This window comes from Seriola dumerili, unplaced genomic scaffold (assembly GCF_002260705.1).
Source record: "Seriola dumerili isolate Sdu_G_001 unplaced genomic scaffold, Sdu_1.0 BDQW01000478.1, whole genome shotgun sequence".
Classification (NCBI taxonomy): domain Eukaryota; kingdom Metazoa; phylum Chordata; class Actinopteri; order Carangiformes; family Carangidae; genus Seriola; species Seriola dumerili.
This window is the reverse complement of record NW_019174733.1, coordinates 2,637,191-2,652,177: the sequence shown is the minus strand read 5'-3', so window position 1 is coordinate 2,652,177 and position 14,987 is coordinate 2,637,191. Positions and strand designations below refer to the sequence as shown.

The window sequence follows — 14,987 nt, the reverse complement described above, 5'->3', positions numbered from 1 at the left end:
GGGTTCATTTGAAGACTCAACCACCCGATTTTACACAGCTTGTGTGGTAGAGGCCTTCGCCTACCTGCATTCCAAAGGAATCATCTACAGAGACCTCAAACCAGAGAACCTTATATTGGACCACAGGGGCTATGCCAAACTGGTAAGAGATCAACATGGAACCACCACTCACAAAACCTCTGAATCTCATTGTCTATACTTTTTGAGAAGAGTATGGTGCAAACATACAGTCCTACACACATAAGAAAGAGAGAAACCTCATCTTTCTATGATGCTACGATGAAGGATGAAATTAAATTTGAACACTTTCCTCATCTTGATGGTGAAAAAAGTATAATTATAGTTTTAAAAAGTTATAATTGAGGTTACGTCAGGTTCTGTATTTTTACTGGGGTACCCTTCTTTCCTTATGGAGAACCCGTTTGTAGCTTTTGGCCGAGCAGCAACCAGCTGCTCGATTCCATCTATCCATCCTGCCATAACATCAAATGAAAAAGTGTCATATTGAGACAATTATACTCCATCTCCAGCTTCACAATCATTCTACATAAAAATTAATACGATCTGATAAAAATAAGGACCAATTTGATATGTAATTAATTCTAATTCTTTTTCAACTTGACAGAACTGACAGAACAAAATCTTTCTTTACTTCAGGTGGACTTTGGTTTTGCCAAGAAGATCGGGTTCGGGAAGAAGACGTGGACCTTCTGTGGGACGCCGGAGTATGTAGCACCAGAGATCATTCTGAACAAGGGCCACGACATCTCAGCTGACTACTGGTCTCTAGGAATCCTTATGTTTGAGCTCTTAACTGGCAGGTACACACAAGCCTGGGCATGTACATGAAAACTCATTTATAAAGTATTTCCTGTCACTGGCATATACTGTATGTCCCGATGCACAGCAAATCAAACAGTTAAACGACAATTGAGTAAATTCTTGTTAGAAGAAAATTATCAATGCATTTTTTACACAAAACTACTATGTTTGCCTCGGTTATGTAGCCCTCCATTCTCTGGCCCCGATCCTATGAAAACCTACAACATCATCCTGAGAGGCATTGACATGATCGAATTTCCAAAGAAAATTACCAAAAATGCTGCCAACCTAATCAAAAAGCTATGCAGGTGAGTGTTGCCTCCAGCAGTTTCACTCAGTGTAATTCAGTTAAGTGGTCCATATGCTGAGTAATCTTGTTGTTATTCTACTACAGGGATAATCCTTCTGAAAGACTGGGAAACTTGAAAAATGGTGTCAAAGACATCCAAAAGCACAAGTAAGAATGCTTTTAAATGAATATGATCTTCTCATTAATTCATCTCTTTTTATAATATAATTGTGCAGTAAAACATAATTATCAACTGAAGTATTAATGCTGCTTTTTCCTTTAGATGGTTTGAGGGCTTTAACTGGGAGGGCTTGAAGAAGGGGACACTGACGCCTCCTATTATCCCTAATGTAAGTGTGCACTGCTGATAGCCTCACACGTTATTCATTTTCTATCTAATTGCTCTGTTGCAGTGAATCTCTTACTCAAAACTCACTTGTTGGCCAATTATTTAGTCTTTATGTGAATTATTTTTCTGTCTTTCTACCAGGTCACATCAGCAGTCGACACGAGTAACTTCGACAGCTTCCCAGAAGACAATGAGGACCCACCTCCTGATGACAACTCCGGCTGGGATGTTGATTTTTGAAGTCCTCCTCTCCCCTTAAAACCAAAAGGAACTCATCTTTTGTTGGCTTGGAGGCCATCTTGACGACATGGCTGTGTTGTAAAAAAAAAAAAAAAAAAACTGCTTTAAAAAAAAAAAAAAACTGCTTTAAAAAAAAAAAAAAAAAAACTGCATTAAAAATGAAAGAGAAGATATGGAGAAGAAGATAAACACATGGATGGCAAACCCTCTGGGTCACCGATATGCCTTTATTTCACTGTGGCTCTGGATCAAGCATTTATAATGGGACTGCTGTAGCACTTCTTCAGTGTTGTCTTACACTCAGCTCTAAAGGCGCAGGCAAAGAAAGTGCAGGGATACACACACACATACACATAAACACAATCCAACAGAGGCTGATAATGGAGCCAGATTTTTCCCAGGTTAACAGAGAAAGATGTTTTGTGGGTGAATGAATGATCAATAGTCAAGTTTTGGTTATAGGATAAATAAAAGTATGAAAAGTGTGATGATTGACTGCTCAAAAAGAGAAGAAGCTGATGACTGATTTTTTTTTTTCTCCGTTTGTTTCTCCGCAATATTTGGTGAAATACTTGGTGAACTTCGGGAGGTTATAACATGTTACTGCAGTTGTTCCCTGGTTTTTGACATGCAGCTGCTTGCTGCGAGTTTGGATCCTTTTCAGAGATCTACACACTACAGTCTGCAAGTAAACCTGGCATCAAGTGCTCAAGACTAACCTGAATGTCACTGATTTTCTTCTCGTTTAACATCCATACGGCATACAGTTTGTACGGTACATAGTATTTGAATTTACAAGTTACATTCTCACAAATGAACACAACCGGGCTGAAATCAAATACTTAGTACACTTTACATAAAATAAACCTACCTTGAAAAGCACAAACACTGTGCATCCAGTCAAAAGAGACGTGACTCTTCAAGTGCCCTACTTAAATTTTAATGAATCACACACACCGACACACATGAAATGTCAGCTAGAGTTTCCATGAAGCAATCTGTCATTATGCACTTAAGACCATTAACTGAGAAAATCAGCAGTTCTAGGTAATTTTAAGCTTCAGTAGATGAAGTCACACTCTTTGTTTGTTCTTTAATACGCTTTTAAACACGCATATGAACGCTTCTCTACCTACATACTTCTTAAATTTGTTTTTTAAATCACCCAAATGCCTCTCCCCATTCAACCAAACGGGACATCCTCTGTTTGCTCCTGTATAGTTCTGATATAACTGTGAAATTGGTTTTAATGTCTTTGGTGCTGTTAAATTGCTGATAAATTATGATAAGCGATGGTGAGATAACAGTACTGGTTATTGTTTTTGTATAGTGATTTTTTTTGTGCTTGGTTTCTTTGTAACGTACTTGACTTCTTTTTCAAAAATTGGAGACTTGTGTCAATTTGTAAACTTGAGTGAAGATTTGTTTGATATCACTTGACACCATGTTACATTGTGCTAAGTGGTATTTTCAAGGTGTTTTAATAGGTTTAACCATGTTAAGTTCATTCATATAAATTAACCATCCTCATCTTTGGAGGCAAAATTTACCACGTCCACATTATCTTAAGACTTCCAACACTTTAACAATTTAAAAGTGTCTCCTTCAGACAGATGGCAAAATTAAAAAAAGAAAGGCAGATTATATTTTGTGAAGCTCACGGCTTTGACCACTAACTCCATGATCTCTCACCCAGCTGATCACCTAAAAAGCATAACAACATAAAATCAGAAGAAATGTAAGTGCCTTAAATCAATGGCATACAAAATTAACATCGCAAGACCTTTTCGATGCTGCATGAACACATATACACCTCAAAAACGTATGTGTCCTCTTAGATGGCTGCTTCTCATCCTTTGTTATATCTAATAAATACATTAATCACCTTGGAAAGAGAATTTCTAGTCTTTTGATGGCGGACAAAAGTGTGTATGAAATAAATGTCCTGCTTTACCCCTTTGATTTCTCTCACAGGAACATTTATTAACAGTAAGATTATAAAAATCTATCATACCTATCATGGCTGCAATGACATGCTTTTCTCTACATATCTAACGTGATCTTATGAAATCAACCACAGCTGGTCTGATATGAAGTGAACAGTAAATGAAAGCTCAGAGGGACCCTCTGTTTCAGTCGACAAAAGTCCATGCGATCTGAGTATTTAGAGTTGGCAAGAATGATTTGCAGTTTTTCATTAATGTGAAAACAATACTCTTGTTTGCCACTGTTGACAATCTTTACTGTATGATAACGTCGATCATAATGCATCATCATCCAGATTTTCATTTTATGGTTTGGGTTAAATAAAGCCGAACAGCACAACTCGTATTTCATCCCAGAAAGCCAAACAGACATCTTTACATTTAAATGGTATAAATCAATGATGTTGATGGAGAGCTACAAATGAGAAGAAATCTTAGCTCTGTAGGCATACCATAAGTATTTTACTGTATTAAGGACAGGTTATGTTTATCACAAAGCCTTATGTACATCATGACTTTACAAACCACTGGTTTTGAGTCTCTTATTGACCGCCTTCTGCAATGTTACCTGATATCTGCCTTGTGTTATGTTGTTTATTCTGCTGTACATTAGTTTTGCAGAGTGCCACGTGTAAGATTTTTAAAATTATAGAGTAAAAACAATACTTTTGAGTGGTGTTTGTCTTAGTTATTTTAAACAACTCAGCATGATTGATTGAAAGCTTGTGTAAAGGAGATTTTGTACAGTTTGCTGCAACTGCCACACGAGGGAGCTCCAGGTAAAACAGATCTCGCTCAACAAAACTGTCTCAGCCTGATGTGAACTGGCTCAGGTCGCCTGAGATCTAATAATCAGTCCCACAGTTAATGTCCTCCACTTAGTCGTAAGTGCAGATGATTCAGCTTCTCTGGTCTCAGTGTTATTCACACAACAAATCTGTTTGGGGGACAGGGAAATGGCTTCAGCCATAACAACAGGGTGACACTTCTGGGAGATCAAAGGGGATCAAAGTGCATCAAAGGAGCTCACCTTGCCAGCACTGACATTTAGTAAAGTGGAGATAAAAGCGCTACTTCAAAAGATATACAGCAATTCAAACACGCAAAGTGCTACAGTGTGTTTGTCAGGTGTCTACGGCGCATCTCTCTCTCATACGCACACATCCATCCTCACACTCAAACATGGGCTATAGATGACCAGCAGATGACGTCCAAGTGCCAGGATATCTTAACAGCGAATCTAAAGGGCTCGTTTCCATCGTGCACATCAGCACCTGTGAGCTTTTACTCAGCACACTGACTGGACTGGACTTTGTCAAATGCTGCAAAATTGGACGAGTAAAGTAATTAAGCCTCAGTGTCCTGACCCGAAAAAAAGAGTGATCTTTCCCACAAAATACTGTTTCACTTATTTTAATGATTCTCAGGAACGTCTTGCTAAGAGATAGATTAGATCACAGGGAAAAAACGTTGAAACAAGTCTGTGGGGGAAGAGGTGACATGATCTGGCTTGGTTGGCAGATTTAGGTCACAATCCCACTTTTCAGGTTTAAATTTGAACACTTCAAGATAAATCTCTCCTTAATGGGGCCATTTCTTGCAGTGGACGATCCAATAGGGTCAGGGAGCAGGACGGATCACAGTTGCCTTTAATCTCAAAGTGCCAGTCAACCCTGAAAGGCCTCGCCACGGAAGTCCATTAATTCGGTAAACTTTTCACACCCCTTAATGGTCTGCATATCCTACACATTGATGTCCGCCACTGGTGTAATCAAGCACACTTTGGAGGATAATTGCCCCCTTTGCAATCAGAAGGATCAAATGAAGTGGTTAATCGACACAAGTAACTTCAATCACTGTCATCACACAGCCAAAGGGCAGTTAGGCTACTTGAATGTCAAAGAAACTGGAATAACCAAACCGCTTTTATAGAGAGGGGTAACGGAGTTTATGAAGAAAGAAACGCACTAAATCCCACATTGTGAGGAATACTGGTGAGCTTTTACTACAGCTATAAAGCAAAGTCACTTCACAAATAAATATTTTGTAGCATATACAATTGTTCTTATAATTACACGTATAATAGTTTGAACGTCATTAAAATGAAATATAGACTATTAATAAACGGTGAACTGTTGGCATCAATATTTTTTTTTGGAAAAACAAAGAATAATAGAATAGTCGACTAAGTGGTCTATAAAACAAGAAAATTACTTTTTAACAAGTTTGGTCTCATAATCATGTTTTTTGTTTGAAAACAAGATAATTAAAATCATATCATAATACTGCTAGCTCCGTCAAGTAGTAAGACTATCACATTTGTTTTCCACAAGGTGTTGAGACAAAGTCACACAACTGGTAGACCTTGACAAAACTACATTTGTTTTGAGAAAAAAAATGGGGTGCATATTTAATTTATTCACTTTTTTTAATTTTTGTATCAAAAATGTTATTTTATACCCTACCAAGCAGATTGAGTGGCTAAATCCTTACTGTGGATATACTTTATTTCCAGTTTGCGTCACTAGGTGATGGGCATTCAGACAGACTTTGCAGGTCATTATCATTACACAAACATTGTGAAACGCAGTCCTGTGCAGGGAGAATAGAAGGCCATTTCCGTACAGTGGGGCTCTCTTTGAAATTCCACCCTCCGCCTTTGTTGTGCACAGCGAGGGGCGGGAAGACAAACAGGTCCACATGTATAAAGAGATCATCCCAGGGCTGAGAGGCAGGAGACTTTCCAAGCATCGTGTCGAAACGCTGTGGAAACTTTGGGATTCAGGATTCAAGGCTACTTTGGACTTTGTCACTCGGTCGTTTTTGTTTTTCAGCAAAACAGAAGGGATTTTTTGTCCGTGTGTTTGCAGCACAACAGTGTTTACGGGGAGAATCATGCAGTTACCAGCGCATCGCTTCTTGGCTGTGTATCTCACGCTGTTTGGATACCTTGGGGACGTTTACGCGGGGACAGTCCTGACGAACTCCAACGCCATCAAAAACTTGCCCGGAGCTTCGGGTGGCAAAGGCACAAACACTGTCAGTCCGAGTCCGCGCACCTCACCCTCCGGTAGCGTGGGGCACAAATTACCCGTAGACACCTTGCAGGTAATTAACTTTCCCGTGCGTAAAAGTCAAGCCTGTGCGCCACGAAAAAAAGCTGCGATTAAGTAAGTTTTATAGGTAATATATCAACATTTCTATGACACGCTGCCTTTGTTCTTGTCATACTATAGCAGTCGGGTGTTTGCACGGATGATGAAGACTGCGGAGGTGATGAATTCTGCAACGACGTCCGAGGCGCCTGCCTGCCCTGCCGTAAGAGCCGGAAGCGTTGCGCACGGGACTCTATGTGTTGTGCAGGAAACCGCTGCAGTAACGGTAAGCAGAGGCATCCCATCCGAAATAAACACTAACATTGAGAAGTTCCTGTTGGTATTCTCATAGCTCGGGAAAGTTTGCTTGTAGTCAGAATCTTGCATGCATATTCACTGATATCCATTCATTCTAATATGCCCATGTGGTGGATAACTTGACATCTACTGTGGTAAATACATACCCTAAATGCAGTTTTTCTTTTGCCCTTTGACCTAGGTGTTTGCCAAGCAAATGATATAGATGGTACTGATGCATCCATCATCACCGGCTTGCCCAAACAAAACAACACCATGGAGCATCAGGCCAAGAGGCCCCCCACTGCCCATGGCCATCAGCCACATGCTGTGAAAGGTGAGTGTCCTGCAAAGAATCAGCAGGCTTTACTGGGTTCAAGTAACAACCCAAGAGACTTTCATAGAGGTCTGTTTCATGCAACATGTTTTCATCACTCTCTTCCTTCTGTCTCCAGGCCAGGAGGGGGATACTTGCCTGAGATCTGCAGACTGCTCAGAGGGTCTGTGCTGCGCCAGACACTTCTGGTCTCGCATTTGCAAGCCTGTGCTGACGGAGGGCCAGGTGTGTACACGCCACCGCAGGAAAGGCACCCACGGCTTGGAGCTGTTCCAGCGCTGCGACTGTGGTGACGGTCTGGCTTGCCGACCAGAGAAAGGAGAGCGAGACCAAAGTGTCAGCAGGACTGCAGCCCGGAACCTACACACCTGTCAGAGACGCTGACATAAACGCGCGGACACACAGACAGAAATACACTCTCACACAGACACAGACACACAACCAGCAAACCCACATATCAGTGAGACACTGACCAACACTTCTCAACCTTGCATACACCAGAGATGCTGACATACAGACATAGACACCCAACACCTAAGACATTCTTTCCTGCCAAAGTTGCTGACTCAAACACAGCACCCGGAAGGATAGACATTATCCCTGGAAAAGTGATACACCCAGAGGGATGCAACAGTGCAAGGCGGACTGATCCAATTCCCCATCAACAGATGAGGAGTCGGAAGTTAGGAAGTGACATCTCAGAAGTCTTTGGAACATCGATTCATTTTCGTCGGTAATGGCAGAGCTGTTTTGTTTCTCTTTTTATGGAACTTCAAGCCTCAGTTATTGCAGTAAATTACTGTATTGTAAATATTATCCTGGAGGTGGCACTTAATTGAGCTATTGAATTCTGTCAACACCAGTATTATAAAGACATGGTGCTGCATGCATTGTAAATGTGTTATATATATTGTTTTATAAGAAAATGTTATATATAGAAAATTTGAATATATTTGTTTTATTAAACATCATGTGATAACCTTACTCCTTCTTTCTGCCACTCATTTTTGACAGTATTTTTTCCCCTGCTCCAAAGCGTTACAAAAGAACAAAAATGGGGGAAACTGTTTCAGTGAGGATGTGTTGAATGTAATTTCTCCTGCAGTACTTAGAGTCCGAACGATTTAGTCCAAATATTCACTTAAAGGTTGGTACGGTACGGGTGGGAAAAGTTTTCTGGCAAAAAAACAACCATCCCCCTCTGGAAAGCAAGAGTTATTTGAACAATCACTCAGTGGTGTTTAACTCAGAGCCCAATCAGTGGTTGAGGCTGAGTAGATGGTTTAAATGTTTGGCCCAGATATGCTTCTCAAACCCATTATACACAATTGCTGAGATATGTGCAGACACACACTCACAGAAAACATACTTACAACAAACATACTACTTTAATGAGTCATTACTGGAGCCTCAACAGGCCACATCCTGCTATGGAGGCAGAGGATGGTCCATCAGGGCGATGTCAGTTGAACATTAAAAACAGGACAGGATGCTGCTATATCAAATGATAACTGCAAGAGGGGTAATAAGTATGTGTGTCCTGGTGAGTGTTTGCCACCTAACCCTTTGGTGTTGCTGGCTACTTTCTAATTATAACTTCCCGGCCTTCATGTGCAGCAGAGCAGATAGCTAGCTATCCAAGCTAAAGCCTCTAATTACTTCATCTTACTCAATCTACACTAGAATTCATGAAATGAGGTGCACCGCAGGACTTTTGAGTTTTTGTGATGCAACTCGAGAAAAAAAAGGGATCTTGGTTCTCAGTCTTTCCTGTTGCGCAGCACATCCCATTTCCCGGCTGTTGTGCAATGGATGTGCTGTAATGTGTAGGTTATGAATCCACCCAAATACACCTTGGTGTCTGTAATTAGACCTGTTTAGATTAGAAGATGGTGAGGAAATTACTGTACTTTCTGCTCGATTCTTGTGTCAGATCAAAAGGATCATGAGACTCTCTTGATATCTGACCTGGCCAGATAACCTCTTTATCCGTTTTTACATCCATAGACATTAAATTGAAGCTTGTCTGCGGAAGACAAGGTGAGGTTTTGAGTGTCATTGAGGATCAGCCATAATGACCCTATAAAATACAATTCAATGTTTAACAGCACATAAGACTACCAAAAAAGTACAAACAATAGTTAAAATTTTCTGTTTACATGTGCATCAGGAATAATAACACAATAATATAATATATGAACATGTAACACTGCCAGGAGCCATTCTGCTTCCAAAATGGGAACAATACTTATAATAGCATTATAATACTTTACAGTTTTGCTGATTATACTTTAAACTATCACTGAGGTTACTTGGATTTTGAATGCAGGACTTTAGCTTGTAATAGTGTTTTTACATTGTGGTATTGTTACTTTTGAATAGTTGTTGCGCCACTGTTGAGAATAGATGCATTGACAAGGAGGCAGGCAGACATACAGAGAGACACACTCCATTTAAACAATTTAGTGTCCATTCTTCAGAGTAATTAAGAGTAATGGGAGAATTGTCAGCAGTACAGTATACCATGCAGGCTCAGCCAAGTCATGTTTGTGGGGGTCCTGGAATCTTTGTGTGTGTGCGTATGTGTGAGCCTGTCATCATTACGCCAACCACAGACTAACACTGGCCACAGGCATGTGCCCAAACTCAAGGAAGGCCAGGGTGAGTGTGTGTGTGTGATACACAAACATAGCTACAGTACATTTAGTGGAATCCAGAGAAACAATAGCAACAACAGCAGCATCCACGACAACACAGACACACACACACACACACACACACACACACACACACACACACACACACACACACACACACACACACATGCCCCCGCATGCCACCGAACAGCTATTACACATATACAAACACATTTACACATGTCCACACATGTCCACACTCACACCCACACACCCTTATATGGGTGAAGCTTGGGGTGTGAGAGGTTTGGAGTGACACCACACTCGCCCACACAATGGCATCCTAACCAGCAACATTTTGTATTGTCATACCACAAGAATGAATCAGCATTTCCACTCGACGTGCATTTTCATGCTACTGTAGACTTTCAAAAACTGGAAAAATGTAACTACAACAAACATTTATATCAGCATCAAGTATGCATGCTACGATTCATGACAATGCTGAATTACACTTGTAAAGTCTGTTTCCATTCTATGCATTTTATGTTTATTTTGTTTGCATAATCCAAACTTCAAATGAACCAGACTGTGATCTGACATTTATCAAGTGTATTTTGATAACACTTAACGAGCAATAAAACCCACAACGTATTTGTTTATACTGCTGTTCTAAAATCTGCTATCTCCCCTCACAATCTAAGAGTTACAATAAAGCTTTTCTCTGCTTGAGTACCTGGCATATCTGCCATTGTTATTCTAACAGCGCTGCCAAACACCCTTGACAGACATCCCTGAGTTAACAAACCCATGAGTGAACCATCAGAGATGAAAGGGTAAAGAAATGAGGCAGTGTACACAGAGGCAATGCATGTTATTTTGTCAGATGAAAGAGATGGCATACTTCTTGAATGAGCATTCGGATCAAAACCAAGCTCTTATGTAAACAAAATTTCACAGGGAGGTGTCAGACTTCTGGGTGCTGGCAACAATCACTTCATAGAAAAGAAGCACAATGCTCACTATTCATCTTTGTGGGATGACAATCTGCCTGATTGAGCAATAAGGGGAAATCTATCTGTCCTTGGGAAATAATAATTAAACAAAGGACAACTCATAGAACACAATGCGTTGAGTGTGTGAATGCAGGTGGAGAACAGGTTTACTCCACTGATCTAACTACTCGGTGATGTAAACACAACAGGGGAAACAAGGGTTTTCACAGAGTGAGGTGATGACGTATTGCACTTTAATTGGGTTTCAAGTTACGTTCCAGGTAATTCACCGGTGACAATTGTTTTCACTCACCTCCTGTGTATGTGTATATTGTATTTCCCCTCTCTTTGCCTCTGTATTTGCACAGATTTGAGCCCAATTTAAAGGCATAAGCTTTCTTTCCAGGGGTGAGATAAGAAGATCAACATCACTAATGTCTGAGTGTTGCTAAGCTGGAGTCAGGATGTCTTTAGCTTAGCATAAAGGCTGGATGCAAGGAGGAACAGCAAGCGTGGCTCTGGCACATGACACACACACTGGAACATTTGATTGTGTGTTGGAGGCATTTCATGACAAAGAATACTTTATCCATTTGTTGAGCACTTCTGTGCAGTGTCTCCAGCTACGGTGTAGTTTTCCCATATACAGCTAGTTAGCACAGGTTTTGTTTTGGTCTTTGTACAAAGCACAATGGCAACAACAAGACGACAAGACGAGATGCTACACCCAGTGACCGCACCTGGCAGGTGTTCATCAAGGTCTAAAACCACAAATCGTTGAACAAACAAGAAACAATGTGTTGATTCATCTTTAGAAGTGTTGTTGGCATATTTTTGGCCGGACCACAACAGCGGGGCCAGCCCTATAATCTGGAATGTCTCTGACTGACTGACTGAGTGATCATATTTCCACCATTGGTCAGCCGAGTGCCTCATCACTAAGTTGAAGTTTCTGGTGCAAACAGGTTCTATTAGGGGGTGTTTACAGCCTGCAGTGTTGCCAACTTAGCACATTGTCGCTAGATTTAGAGACTTTTTTCGAACAAGACTGGGTATAACACTGGGACAAGGCTGGACCATGTACGGATGCCAACCAGGGGCTTAGGGCTATGCCTCTTGTTATGGGCAGTCTACCAAGCTGCTCTGGTTTCCTGGCTGTTCGGGAACTGCAGGGAAGTGGAGGAGCACTTCCAATACACTGAGCCTAGCCTCCATTATGGCAAATACACTACTTACATTACACGTATAATCATTACTAAAGGAGGCAGAGGAATAACTAAACATCTGACACACCGAGCAGAGAGAGCAGGAGAGTGATCACTAACTGCTAAAGAAACTAGCAGATCTGAAGAGCATGTAAACAACAGAAACGTCAGCAACCGGAAGAAATGTTAAGAAATAAAGGGTTTCTGCCCACTGAAATGCTAGAGGGCTTTTAATTTGAGACAGACTAGAGACAGACTTGAGACAGACTGTGCCAGACTATTTCTTCTTGCATATGACTCCCCCGAAAGAAGCATAATTTGGGAAATACGCCTCTTTCAGGGAGTGAGAGTGTTCTTTCCAAAATGTTGAACTGTTCTTTTAAAATATCAGCATCATCCTTGTGAAACATTTCCACTTAATCCGTGTGTGGGTCTCTCCCAGTGGGGACCTTGAGGCCCAGCCTGTCTCTCGCTGTTATCCCAGGGACAGTGCTGTGACACTGGGTTCACTCGCCAGGGGAGGCTCATGGATGACTGGTTTGATCCATCCTCATGTTCCTTCCATCTGCAGCTGACACCTCCTCTGTGGTTTCAGGTCTCTCTCTGATGATGTCATACCATGTTTGAGTCCCCATTTACCACATGAAGGAAACGCCGCTGCTCTGACTTCAGCTGTTAAGACCCAAGGTTTGTAAGTGTGTTGGGCTAAAACAGAAACAAGTGGTTGTATTATGTTGAGCAAAATGCCTGTTACAGTAACACTGAATGAAAGAGATACCTGACCACAATACCCTGTGTTTTGTTATGCTCTGCTGCCTTCTGAACTCATGCACTCATGTTTATTTTCCCTTTGCTGCTTGCTTCTATGTGCAAAGCCAGTGGTGGCGGGGCACAAGGACCATGTAGGCACTTCACTTCATTCCCCACCACCTGTATCCTTCAGGTGGATTCTCTCACTCTCTCCAGTCCCACCATGTGTAACATATCCCAGTGCTTACACAGCTGTGACCAATTCAGTGCAAACAAACAATCTGCCCATTGTTTATACAAATAATATCCCAATATGCGATGTCTGCCCACTCAGCCAGACAAGCAGGGAGTGAACAGATGCACCAAGAGGGGGGGCAGAGTTACAGCTGGGGATAAAAATGCCTACTCTTCATAATGGTTGGTCCAGAAGCTTGCTGCTGGCGGCCTGGGTCTTGGGCTAGGACAAGGGCCAAGGCCAGAGCTGGCTGAGCTCCTGGCTGCTATGTAAAGTCTGCCTCAGCCACAACCACATTGCGCAAAGCTGCTTCACACATATAATTTACTCATTATTCACAAAGTTTTCGAACAAGTCAAAAAAATATATTGCAGAGTGAGAGAGTTGGTGGAAAACTAACACGGACTGAGTCGCTATTCAGTAAAAAATAAAGTTATATCCAGTTATATAACATTGAAAGATGGCAGGCTTATGGAGTCACAGTCAATTAGCAGAGCTGATTGAATAGAGGTGACCGCAGAAACCTTATACTTTGAAAAATAACTTATAGTACCGAGGAGAGACAGTTTAACCAATGATTGGCAAACCCTAGTATGAGTGCACGGCATGAGTAGGCATTGGTGGTGACCATGCCTAATCCAGTATGCTCACAGCAGACAGACTACTTTTTATGAGGAGCAGGAAATAGGTGTCTCTGAGCCCTCAGTTCATTTCATAAAACATCCACAACAGGAGATGAGTCTGTCTGCCTGAGACATGGACAAATATCTCTGCTTAAGCACAAGCATCAAAAGTGCCGAATGTCGCGTAATGGCATACCTATACTCAACAGGGAAGCATCCTATCAGACAATGACACAGTAATGGTCCCAGCGCTTAAACCATTGTCCCATTAACAGTCATCAGGCCTTATTCAGAGCTTTTTTTTTGGCACTTGCAACCTCCTTTCATGCCCCCCCCTCTCCCCTGCAGTCCATTTCTTCTCCTTCATCATCAAACTCTTTAATGTCCCTGCTTGTTTTTCCTCCTTTCAAAAACACTGTCTTTAACCCCACCAAAGAAAATGGCTGATGCACAATCTCATTTGTGACTTTGCAAAGGTGGAGTCCGTGGTAATAGAATGAAAAGGAGGAGGCTGGGGCTTTGATCTCCCTTGGGGGCAAATGGATTGGATTGTCTTGCCCCTGCTGGTGGGGCTAAGCTGGGGACAGTGTGAGTCGCAGGGGGTCATATCAAAGGTAGTTATCTTCAGAGGGTCTTCTCAGTGGCACATTAGTACACTATCTAAATGTTGATTTGTTCACACCAACATCTGAGGAGCCCTAAATGAGCTGACAAAAGGAAACACCCAGTGAATGCAAATGAGCAAAGTGGTCAAGTTCACTTCTCTCTACAGATGTGTGCACAGCTCTTCACCTCCTCACTGTTAATGTTTACTATTAAGCCTGTCCCAAGCGGACAAGATAAAAAGTCTTGAGATTAATTCCAAACAGCAAGATTTCCGCAAATTACAGCCTGACTCAAACCTGCTTTATTTCCTTATGTACTGCCTGGTTCTTCCACTCACAGGACCAAACCTTAGTGGCGCAGTATGCTCATTGTCTATGTTGTGGGAAAGGAAATGATTGGGAACACCCTATAGCTGCAGCAAACAGCCATGTTGAGGTTGCTGACTGTGTGTGTGTTCCTACTTTGTGGGTGGGAAACATCATATTACTGTCACTCTCACAGCTGACATTAAGAGAAAGGTATA

The 14,987-nt window shown here is 41.5% G+C and overlaps 2 protein-coding genes across 3 annotated transcripts in view; both read left to right on the top strand.

Moving 5' to 3' along the window:
- Window positions 1–1,799, top strand: part of LOC111235208 (cGMP-dependent protein kinase 1) — a 78,860-nt gene extending 77,061 nt beyond the window's left edge. For both annotated transcript variants that reach the window (XM_022763576.1, XM_022763575.1), the window contains exons 13-18: window positions 1–142; window positions 658–821; window positions 1,008–1,130; window positions 1,217–1,279; window positions 1,395–1,461; window positions 1,602–1,799. In XM_022763576.1, the coding sequence (XP_022619297.1) occupies window positions 1–142; window positions 658–821; window positions 1,008–1,130; window positions 1,217–1,279; window positions 1,395–1,461; window positions 1,602–1,700 (658 nt within the window). In that variant the 3' untranslated portion in view covers window positions 1,701–1,799. The remainder of the gene's footprint in view (window positions 143–657; window positions 822–1,007; window positions 1,131–1,216; window positions 1,280–1,394; window positions 1,462–1,601) is intronic.
- Window positions 1,800–6,438: 4,639 nt separating this feature from the next.
- Window positions 6,439–8,306, top strand: dkk1 (dickkopf WNT signaling pathway inhibitor 1). The gene is made up of 4 exons (XM_022763766.1): window positions 6,439–6,793; window positions 6,922–7,066; window positions 7,280–7,414; window positions 7,533–8,306. The coding sequence occupies exons 1-4, from the start codon at window positions 6,581–6,583 to the stop codon at window positions 7,796–7,798; spliced, it is 759 nt and encodes a 252-aa protein (XP_022619487.1). The 5' UTR covers window positions 6,439–6,580; the 3' UTR covers window positions 7,799–8,306.
- Window positions 8,307–14,987: the final 6,681 nt, after the last annotated feature.